At 41.6% G+C, this 12,114-nt stretch overlaps 1 protein-coding gene and 1 pseudogene across 1 annotated transcript; both read right to left on the reverse strand.

Moving 5' to 3' along the window:
* Window positions 1-1,056: 1,056 nt before the first annotated feature.
* On the reverse strand, window positions 1,057-1,404 carry LOC148013118 (uncharacterized). Its single transcript, XM_087667844.1, has one exon. The coding sequence runs from the start codon at window positions 1,402-1,404 to the stop codon at window positions 1,057-1,059; it is 348 nt and encodes a 115-aa protein (XP_087523970.1).
* A 6,073-nt stretch (window positions 1,405-7,477) lies between these two features.
* On the reverse strand, window positions 7,478-8,088 carry LOC148013119 (chaperone protein dnaJ 10 pseudogene; annotated as a pseudogene).
* Window positions 8,089-12,114: the final 4,026 nt, after the last annotated feature.

A 12,114-nucleotide genomic window follows, 5' to 3' on the forward strand; every position in this document is an offset into this window, starting at 1 on the left:
ACTTAGGCTTTCCCCCCCCATGGCACCTGATCAGGTCAGGCTAGTCATAGCAATTGGAGCTTAGACCTTCGACGTAGTGGAACGAGACAATGTTTTCAGGATGTCGCGATAGTGCTGAGAGATGTGATGCACGTGTGGCTGCTGTGATAATCAAGATCTGAAGCTCCTTCCACCTGGGTCTCTGTTCCATCTTTATGTTCTCTGAATGGACATACTGTCCGTTACAACAATCAGGGAGCTACTCATGCTTGAATTGTTAGCCTGGTGTTAGCCACATAAGATAAACGGTAAGAAACGTTGATGCTTTGGATCACGACGACGACGTCCTGTCAGTCGGTAGAAAGCTCACTCCCAGCCCACTCAGAATGCACCGTCGAGCAGCCTTCAAACTCTTCTGGATAATGAAATCATCTTTTCAATCCTTCTTTTTTCCCCGTAACGATTGTTGTCACCCTCCGTTGCCATTTTTACTGATCTTCCTCTTTATCACCTTCGGCCGTGTCATGTTCCTGCAATCGTGATTGCTAATACCCTCTTTGAAATTCCAGAGCTTTGTTGCAGAGATCCTCTCTGATTAAAAAAAAATCCCCTGTTTTCTGCGTATTCTTTCCCTTAGTCGTCTTCCCTCATATGGCCATCTCTGTTAAGTCCTTCCTCCTCTGTCACTCTGAATGCAGAGCTAGCACCCTTCCATAACAGTCGACCATGTTGGAGCTATCTTGAGCCACTTTGCTGTTGAGACTCAAGCTCATTTTTGTTTACCTTAGTGAATAAGGTTAAGTCACACTGACTTAACCATGATTAGATCTAGGTCAGTTGATCCTTTTGTGTGTGGTACATACAGTTGACTTAAGTGTGACTGTGTGTGGATAATGGAGATTGAACTAACAGGGAGCATGTCTGCTGCCCTAGTGCCTATGCCTTTGTCTCCTTCTCTTTCTCTCTGAACTTCAATATGGTATCAGAGCATCTGACAATATTATAGGTATTTGGCTCTTCATACCGACTGGAGTCACCGCATTGTGGGAAAAACCTGTCAACCTGTAAGCTTCATCCTCAGTCTGTGATGCTCTCATGAGCTTGGGTATTCACCATAACAATGCTTTTGCAAAGGTGATCGATGGACGCAGCACCCAGCAAGTCATGTCGCTCCTCGAAGGACCTGCTGTAGTAATCATGCGGCACCTTCTGGAACCAAAAGGAAACCACTCCTGCCCGCCTTAATAGAAGACCTAACTTCTCTTCCATGCTGGGAAGTACATTCTGGTTTTCTTTCGCTTCTGTGTCAGGGGCAAAGGTGTCCGTTGCTGCTCCGTTAGAAGAGGACAGATGATGAGAGCAGCTCTCCAGGCGTGCAATCCTTTCCAAGATGCGAAGTTGACGGGATTCGAGCTCCTGCCCCATTTGGGTCCCTAAACTAGTTGCATGTCTGGACTTCTGTACCGTCGATCTAGTTCAGCTGGACTGGCCAGTAACAGTAAAAACGAAGGAACCTTCAAGAAAGCGTTTATTCTGATATGCCAAAATCAGTGCCCTTTTGGCCAGTGATTCTCCAGAGAGCACGTGAAGATTATAGAATGTCAGTGATGGAGTTATATCCAGGCAGTAGAGACGGATGTTAGAATCAGACAAAATAGCAAAAAAATTGGAGCTCCTTCCATTGATGTGTGAAATGCCACCATAGCAAGTTTCCAATGCTGTTAAAGATGGCGTGGGATCAGAGTTCACTGTCTTCATGATGCTGAAAAGTCAAAAGGCCTCTGACAATAGTCCTGCTTGGGGTCGCATTACATTCCCAACAGGAGATCCATTCATAGCAAGATTTGTGACGTAAACTATGCTCTCTTGATGAGAAGAAAGGAAAGTATCAGTGCAGAGACCTATACCATCGAAAAGGTTCCTGCAGCCACTGGCCAGAATACAAACTTGTGGCCTATGATTGGAATATCAGTTTTCCTGCACTGAAGCAGCCAACTGAGAAAATCTAAGTTGAGCATGCAAAGTTGGACATTGTTTGGGGACTGACTCTTGGGTTTGGTGAGGTGCATCTACAAAGATGGACATGGAGCCTTGGTTGCACTAAATTGAGTGTTGTAGCATGTATATTGTCACGTCATTGTGACCTTGACAAAAGAATGGTTAAAATGAACATGTGCTCTTTCAAGGCATTTTCCTCATCGTGGTCCACAACATTTTAAAATCTTGCAGATATGGGCTGAACAAACATACAATAGCCTCCTTGCCAAGAATTGCAGTAATCATATCACACTGGAATGCAAAGGTGTTGATGCATTGTAATTGCAGTTAAATGGAAATAAAAGACATGTACTATCTGAAAATGCAATAGTGGTTATTGTTGCAGTTTTACAATAAAAAAAAACTGGTTGTACTACAGATCATGGAAGCGTATTGCCTGCTGGCATTTTTGGAAAGTTAACTGGTTTTTTGCAAAACTTAAGGCTTTAAAATGGCAAACACAGGAGAGAAGGATACTATCACTCAGATAGTTGGTGAGAAGCTGGACTATAACAATTTCGTTCTATGGAAATTCAGGATGTCTAATTTTTTGATTGGAAGAGGATATTGGGATCTTGTCACAGGTCTTGAAGATGAGCCTAAGCTACCGGAAGATAGACCTCCAACATAGGATCAGTTGAAGGCACACAGGACTTGGTTGGAAAAGGCCAGCAAGGTCTTGCATTGGTTGTCTCTATGTGTGTCAGACACAAAGGCTATGCAAATTGCAAATTGTACTTCCCCAAAAGCTGCTTGGGACTTATTGATGAAGAATTATGGGCATGTTACTCATGCAAGAAAGACACAACTGAAGCAAAAATTCAGCCACATATCCAGGAATGGAAGGTCTATTGAGGACTATGTCAGTGAGATCAGATCCATTGCAGAACAACTAGGATCAATTGGAGCTGAAGTTGAGGATGATGATTTGGTAGCTACTACCCTTCATGGACTTGGACAGGAATATAAGCAGTTTGATACTTCCATTTCAGTGCGTCGGGAGCAGCCTGACTTTGATGAACTTGTAGCACTTCTTTTGCATGAAGAAGTGAAACTTGGACTTAATACAAGTTCCAGTGGATCTAAAAACAGTAGGGACAATGTCTTCTACTCAAATCAAAGGGGTAGAGGTGGAAGAGGAAGATCAAATTTTCGAGGAAGAGGTGCTGGAAATGCATATGCAGCCCGTGGACAGCAAGCTACTGGATGGCAAAATAGGCAGCCTCAAGCAAATAGAGGTGCCTCAAATGCTCGTGGAAGAGTAGGTTATTCACCTAGAGGAAGAGGCACTTGGCAGCAGCCTCAAATGAGTTATGGACAGCAATCAAATGCAAATAAGGATTGCCATTATTGTGGCAAATACGGGCATGTAGCTAAAGATTGCTACAAAAAGCAAAATGATCAGAGAGCAAGAGGGAAGCAACATGGTAATTATGCTTCTTCTAGTGGTATGCAGGAGGATGACAGGTTGTTTGCAATGCAACATGTGAAGAAAGGGTTGCCTGTACATGACAAAGCAGATGATGTATGGTATATAGACTCAGGGGCATCTAACCACATGACTCCTCATGGAGAGTGGTTTGACACATTGGTAGAAGGTGCTCATGGATATGTTTGCACAGGGGATGATACGCAACATGACATTATGCATACAGGTACTGTTCCCTTGATGATGCATGGTGACAGGAGAAAGAGTCTTTATGATGTATTGCATGTACCCTCCATAACCAAAAACTTACTTTCTATGGGACAAATGGCTGAACAAAATCTACAAGTTAGATTCAATAGAGATGGATGCTACATTGAAGAGTATGGTCAAGGATGCAAACTCATTGCTAAAGGCAAAAGAAATGGCAGGATGTTTACATTGGATACGAAAATTCCAGCATTGAATGCTGCTATGTACTCACATGAAAATGCTGCAATAAGGGACATTGAGATATGGCATAAAAGGATTGGACATGTAAATGTTCAAAAGTTGAAGAATATGCAGCATAAACAAGTTGTACTTGGACTTCCTAAGTTCAAGCATGCGGAATTGGGACATGTATGTCAGTCTTGTCAATTTGGAAAGCAATCAAGGCTTCCATTTATGAGGCATGTAAGCACTACTACTAGACCATTACAGCTTGTACATTCTGATGTATGGGGACCCTCACAGAATGCATCTCTTGGGGGATCACGTTACTATGTGTCATTCATAGATGACTATAGTAGGTACACATGGTTGTATGTGCTAAAGCACAAGAGTGATGTCATGGATGTTTTTCAGGATTTTAAGAGACATGTGGAGAAAGAATTGGCTTGCTATATCTCATGCTTGAGATCTGATAGCGGTGGAGAATATGTTTCTAAGGACTTTGATTACTTCTTGGCAGCTCATGGAATTAAAAGGCAATTGACATGCAGGTACACACCACAACAAAATGGTGTGGCAGAAAGAAAAAACAGGGTGATCATGGAATCGGCTAGAGCCATGTTGAATGAGAAAAGCCTACCAAATGCATATTGGGCAGAGGCTGTAATGACTGCAGTGTATGTCATGAATCGTACACCAACAGCAGGTATACATGAGGTGACTCCTTATGAGAGGCTTTATGGGATAAAGCCAGACATCAGCCATCTTAAGGTTTTTGGATGCTTGGCATATGTACATGTTCCAGATGAAAAGAGGAGCAAGCTCGATCCAAAGGCAGAAAAGGCCATTTTTATTGGGTATGCACAAGATAGGAAAGCGTACAAATGCTACAATCCTTCTACTCATGAAACATTGATCTCAAGAGATGTGGTATTTGATGAGCTAAAATCATGGCATGAGAAGAAGATCACTGTGATGAATGATGAAAATGGCTATCACGAGCCTTATGTACATGCAGGTACAAATGAAAGTGCAGCAATTTCTGGGCCTTCTAAAGATGCTACTACGTCAGTTAGTCCTTGGACAGGTAGATTGAGGACTTCAGCATCTTTGTCCACTGACACGGGTATGTCAGTGAGGGGGAGAGATGTGGATAAAGGCAAAGGAAAACTTGATGATGTTACTGGGCCACTTACCTCTGGTTATGATTCACCTGGTACTGACAGCTTGGATAGTGAGTTTGGTATTCCATCAGTTGTGACTCCTGGTGTGAGACATAGATATATACCACCTCATGAGAGAGGAGAGTCTCATACTGCACCTCAGTTGAGAAGATCAGAAAGAGTCAGGAAGCCTATGGATAGGCTTACATACAGTGGTTACACAGTGAGACACTATGCATATATGGCAAAAGTCACTAGCTTCAAGGAACCCACAAAGTTTTCTGAAGCTACTTTGGATGATCATTGGTGTAAGGCAATGGATGAGGAATATTCAGCATTGGCTGAAAATGACACTTGGGATTTGGTTGAATTGCCTGAAGGAAAAATGGCTATTGGTTGCAAATGGGTATACAAAGTGAAATGCAAATCAGATGGCACATTGGAAAGGTACAAGGCAAGACTTGTGGCAAAAGGGTATGCACAACAATATGGTCTTGATTATGAGGAAACATTCAGTCCTGTTGCTAAAATGGCAACCATGAGGACAGTGATTGCTTTGGCAGCATCAAAAGGATGGAGTATGTATCAGATGGATGTGAAGAATGCTTTTCTCAATGGTGATTTGGTTGAGGAAGTATACATGGATCAGCCCGAGGGCTATACACATCCAGATTTTCCTACATATGTGTGTAGATTGAAGAAAGCATTATATGGGCTGAAGCAAGCACCTAGAGCTTGGAATGCTAAGATAAGTGCATGCTTACAAAAACTTGGCTTTACTATGGGCAAGGCTGATCATAGCCTATTCACAAAGAAGACAAGTGCTGGTTATGTAGTATTAGTCATCTATGTGGATGACTTAATCATTACAGGTGATGATGTCACAGGAATTGGAGAGATCAAGGAAATGTTACATGCTGAATTTCAGGTCAAAGATTTGGGAGATCTAAAGTATTTCCTTGGGATTGAGGTTATCTCTACATCTCATGGTACTTGGTTGTTGCAGAAGCAGTATGCACAGGATATGTTAACCAAGTATGGTATGTTGGATTGCAAAGCATTGAGCACTCCATTGGAACAAAATGTTAAGCTACTTGCAAATGTTGGACATGAGATTGAGAATGTCACTATGTATAGACAAATGGTGGGTAGCCTGATTTACCTTACCATTACTAGACCGGATCTTAGCTATTCAGTTGGACTAATTAGTCAGTTCATGCAGAAGCCTATGAAGCCACACTTGGATGCAGTGAGGAGGATCTTGAGATATGTAAAGGCTACATCAGATTATGGTCTATTCTATGAGCATGATAAGCCTTTGGAGCTTACAGGATATACAGATGCTGACTGGGCAGGAAGTATCTATGACAGGAGATCTACTAGTGGGTATGCATTTTCCCTTGGTAGTAGTATGGTCAGCTGGAGCAGTAAGAAGCAACCTACAGTTGCACTCTCTAGTACTGAGGCAGAGTATAGAGGTGCTGCACTAGCTGCATGTGAGGCAGCATGGCTCATGAAGCTTCTTGATGATTTGGGCATGCAGGAAGTCAGGCCTGTCACACTCTATTGTGACAACATGAGTAGTGTACTCCTAGCCAGTAATCCTGTCTATCATGCTAGGACTAAGCACATTGAGGTACACTATCACTTCATCAGGGAAAAAGTGATTGCAGGTGACATTGATTTGGTCCATGTGAGGACAGAAGACCAAGTTGCAGATATCTTTACCAAGTCATTAGGTAAAGATAAGTTTGTGCATTTCAGAGAGTTACTTGGAGTCAAGTATCCTACTTGAGCTTGAGGGGGAGTGTTGAGACTCAAGCTCATTTTTGTTTACCTTAGTGAATAAGGTTAAGTCACACTGACTTAACCATGATTAGATCTAGGTCAGTTGATCCTTTTGTGTGTGGTACATACAGTTGACTTAAGTGTGACTGTGTGTGGATAATGGAGATTGAACTAACAGGGAGCATGTCTGCTACCCTGGTGCCTATGCCTTTGTCTCCTTCTCTTTCTCTCTGAACTTCAATATCTGCCACTCCAGGATCATTCAAGACTGCGCACATCCTCATCAGAGGATAGCTTGTGGATGCAGGCAGTCATTGGTACATACCATGCAGCATCGGCTCTATCACCTAGATTGCAGATAGGAGGGAAATTCCTTTTTCAGTTCTCCCCGTAGGAGTTCGTCGTTGGCTTCCAAAAGACTGCGATCCCCCTAAAAAAAAACTTTGCCTATCCCCCAAAAAAAAATGACCTTTCCCCTCCGTGTTTTTCTAGCATCGTCAGCCTTCCTCCAGAGTCGATCCTGCTTTTTCTTCCCCCAATTGTCCTTTTCCAGCGTCGTCCGCCTTCCTCCACAGTCGATCTCCCTCCTCGTCATAATTAGCTCTTGAATTAGCTAATTATCCTTCCCATTCCGAGATTCCCTGCGCCCCATTCAGCGGAAAAAAAGAACACCCATGAGAAATATATTTTTCCCAAGCTCTTTTTCCGCTTGTCGCTTGTAGATGTAACCTATTGTGTGCAGCATAGACTCTCCAAAAGCTGCTTCTGAAAGACGATGAGCCTCTTCTTTTGCCCATTCTATAAATGCTTGTCTATTATTGACGAACAATTCTAACTTCTTCTCCAAAATTTCCACAAGTTTCATTTCCCTCTCTTTTTGTACCTCCTTCATCTTCTCTTGAGCTCTGACTGGATCATCTGTTCCTAAATCTAGAGATGCCATAGTTGCCATTGCCAACTGGCCAATGTCCTCCTCAAAGAGTTCGCTGCCAAACAGCATTCCAACACAGCTGTAGGGTCCAACATGCTTTCCTTGGAAAGAGAAGATTTTCCATATCTATCATAAGTTTCTCTTTGTTGAGGATCACTCAATACTTGATATGCCTCTCCTAACAACTGAAAATTCGAAGCAGCTTGAGGATCATTTGGATTTTTGTCCGGATGCACCCTCCTTGCCTTGTCGTAGTAAGCCTTCTTGATGGTAGCAGGGCTCGCATCAGGGCTTACACCTAGGATATCATAGAACTCAGTCTCCTTCACCATATCCCCACTCGCGGACCAGAAAGGGCCACTGACACCATACTCCCATGGAACATTAGAGCTTTGCAAAATAGTAGCTGCCCAAGTCCACTGTGATACAATGACACTCGCAATCAAGCCTGTCTTGATGCTCCTACCAGCTGTATTGAACCATTCTGAGGTGTACTGAACATCAAGCAAGCTCCCACATTTGGCATACATATCCACCAATGTACTTCAATTTGCATCTCTTGGAAATAATTTAGTACTTCCTCACAAAGCCCATAATCGGCATATCTTGAAATAAGTGTAGCCCATGAGATTGCATCTCGAGTTACCAATCTATCAAAAACTCCCTGTTCTTCTACATCACATTTAGCATACATGTCAACCAGAGCATTGTTGATTAATTCCTCTTGCTCCAAACCCTCTTTACTATATTTTCTGCATAGAATGAAAGAGCAAACATAACGACTAAGTATGTACAAAGTATCAAATCACACACACAACTTTTGGGTGGTTTTCACACCTCGAATGCGCAGCAATTTTACTTGGGGTTCGACGCTAGTTGCCGTTTAGGAAATGACCATTAGGGGAAACCCTAATTTAGGTCGGTCCTAAGTGGGAACGGCCAAAATACTTCCGTTACGTGGCAGACGCAGAAAATCCTAGATCACAAGCCTCGTAACATTCCATGGGAGTGCCGGGCGGAGCTTTCTAGACTTCCTTTCAGATGGACTGCTAAGATGTGTCCTAAAGGGAATAGGTGGACACGTTATAATTGTCTACATTCTAATGTGAGCAAAAGGCCGAGATGGCCAAGATCCTTTATGCATCTATGGTGGGCTGTTTGATATATGCCATGATAGCCACTCGTCCTAACATAGCATTTGATGTGGAATTTCTGGCACGCTATATGGCTACACTTGGAAGATGGAATTGGGATGGCATCAAGGGTATCATGAGGTACCTAAGGGGCACAACAGTTATATGCATATGTTATGGTGGCCAGGATACAAGAGTCATGGCTTACACTAACTCTATTATGCAAGACATGCAGATAGTAGTAAGTCCACCTTTGGCTATGTCTTTACTTTTACTAGAGGTGTTGTTTCTTGGATGTCCAATGTGTAGAAATGCAAAGCTCTATGTACTACGAAGGCAGAGTATGTTGCAACCATTGATGCTTGCAAGGAGGCTCTCTGGCTAGGTGGTCTAGTGGAAGACCTTGGTAGCATTACTGATGTGGTCCCTCCACTAGATTCAAATTCTATGACTATTATTCAGTTGGCTAAGAATCTGGTCTTCCATGTGAAGATAAAACACATGTCTCTTAACCTTGTCAAGGCCATTGAGGACATGTCTCTTAATCTTGTCAAGGCCATTGAGGACATGTCTCTTAACCTTGTCAACGTCTCAACAATTAACCAAAATCTTGCAACTCTACTCACTAAAAGTCTCTCAGCAGAGCATTATGCCTTTCTTAGGAAGTTGATGGGTGTTGGATGAGATGATGTCTTTCCTCATCTTATTGTACTTATGTACATTTGTACTTTGTCACGTTTTTCTTGTTCTCTCCTCACTAAGGGGCACATTCTCCATTAAGTAGGAGATTGTTGGGGATAAAGACACTAGTACCTAGTTGCTTGTGTATTAGTTACATTGACAATACCTTCATAGGTACACATATAGACACTACAGGTGGCAAGCATCCATCACTATCACTTCATTATTTATTATTTCAATGAGATTTGAATAAAGGGAAGGCTGATCACACATTGTGACTATTGAAGTTCCAACATCTAGTGTCTCTCTCTCTTGCTCTTGCTCCTTCCACCAAAGCTCTTGCCGCTCCATGCTTCCACTTCATGGCACATTTCTTTCATCTTTGTTATTTGTATGTGTGTGTGTGTGTGTGTGTGTGTGTATGCATGCACTCACTTATGATTCTTTTACTTCTCTTCTTTCATATTTATCTTCATAGTATTGGAGCCTTCATCTTTATCTTCATAGTATTGAATCTTTTTATCTTGTTCAAATTACTTTATAATATAGCCACAACTCGGGGAATTCACTATATGTAAACCCTTAATTTTAGATATATTCAAGGTCTAATTTTAAATACCTTATTTATAAATTTATATTGAATAAAACCCATGGGCAAGGCTATAGTCTCCAATTGTAATGAAACTTATTGAGCACGAACAATGGTGGATAGACTATGAGAGCAGAGTTTTGAGCCCAGGATGTGCCTAAAATGTGCCAAAAAATTCAAAATTTAGGGGAAAAATATTTAACATCGAAGGTGGCGGCTCCAACTAGGATGATTTTAAGTACCAAGTGAAATACGACTTTTAAAAGGTACCCGAGCGACACTTGTGGATTTTTGATAAATTTTCAGACTGTCATGCGGGTTGTCAGGAGTTGCCAGTCAATGCGGGATGTCAAGCCGAACGCACATAAATTTACATCACTTGAATCGGAGCCCGGACAGGGAAGGAGCCAAGAATCGGTCAAGATATGAAAGGGTGGACACTTGGGAGGCCAAAAGTGGGCATGACATTTGGGGTCTTTGGGGTATTTTATGCCAACAAAAAATTGTGGTGAGAGAAGATGATAAAAAACGTGATGGAGATGGCGCCTATTGACGCCTAAAAATTGCGCCCATTGTTGGGGGAGATGGAGATGGCAGCCTTCAAATAACCCACACAACCGATCATACCCCCGAACTACTCCTTCCTTGCTGATCATATCACCGTCCTTTGCCCGTACAATGGTGGCCTGAATGAAGAATTTTGATTCTAGTCTTTCTCTCTCCTCTCTCTCTCCCCTAAGGGGCTGTTCTTGTGTGCAAGAGGAAAAATGAAGAATGGTAAAGGAAAGCTTGTCCGGTTGGAACCGGATTACGTCTGGATAGATGAAGACATGAAGATTGCTGATTGTGAGGATGTTGGACATTTAATCTGGGCTGATGCGCAGTCCCGCACCAAAACCGAGATTCGCGGTACTCCATTTTTTATGAAGGAAAAATGAGTTTTTATGCTATTTGTTTGATGAAACATTGTTTCCATGGGCTGAATATGCATTATAATGTTGTTTGCTATGAGTTTCAATAGTTTATAATCAGAAAATCAGAAAATCATAAGTGATATGACTGAAATTAATGGTATAAAACCCGTAAAACATGCGTTTAAGGGGTAAAATGGGATTTTTTTGCAAAATAAATGGAAAATATGAGACATAATACCTACAAAACCCTGAAATTTTTCTCTATCAAGGAACCTAAGGGCCACAACCCACAATAAATTTTAATTTCTAGTGATTTTTTATTGAAGAAAATAGAGAAAAAATACAAAAAAATGGTGAAAAATGGATTTTAAATGGGAGAAAATTAGAAAACGGTAAAAGGAAAATTCCAAGAAATTACATGTGTTTTTGTGCAATGTATAATGAAGGTAGAGTACGAGGTTGGCCTCGGTTTACCCTTGTTTCTATGTTTCCATTCATGTTTATCGCTTTATTTATAAAGAAATACACATAAAAATGACTATTTCACCTATCAACAAATGCACAACATTAAACGGTAGGGTGAGAGGGGAGTTTGAGCATTAAAATATAAATTAAAACCTGATTTATGTATTGTATCATGCCTATAGGACGTTCTTTTAAAATAAAAGGGAAAGGCAGCATGAGCGTAAGGCTCGGTGTCTTTTCTCGTTATATAAACATTATCATGGAAATCATGAAAAGAATTGTTCCGCATGATGCACAATGCTGATTTTCTTTTGTCTGTGCACTAAACCATTCACATTATGCACTATGCATGGTTCATGGTATCAAAGGAAAAGCTCCTGGACTGCATAGCAATTGTTTTCTTGGGACTTTGACCCACGATTGAGAGTGTAAGATTATCCCTTGTCATAGGATAGAGGGTTGGTTTCCTAATGGATTGTTAAGTGAGGACACATGGTACATCTCCTGGAAATACGAGAAATATAAAAGAGAGGAGTTTGTGTTTGATTTTTTTATATGTTGAGGAGCGCATCAAGG

The sequence above is a fragment of the Lygodium microphyllum genome, chromosome 26 (assembly GCF_053477565.2).
Source record: "Lygodium microphyllum isolate KBCC chromosome 26, Lygodium_microphyllum_v1.1.10, whole genome shotgun sequence".
NCBI lineage: Eukaryota > Viridiplantae > Streptophyta > Polypodiopsida > Schizaeales > Lygodiaceae > Lygodium > Lygodium microphyllum.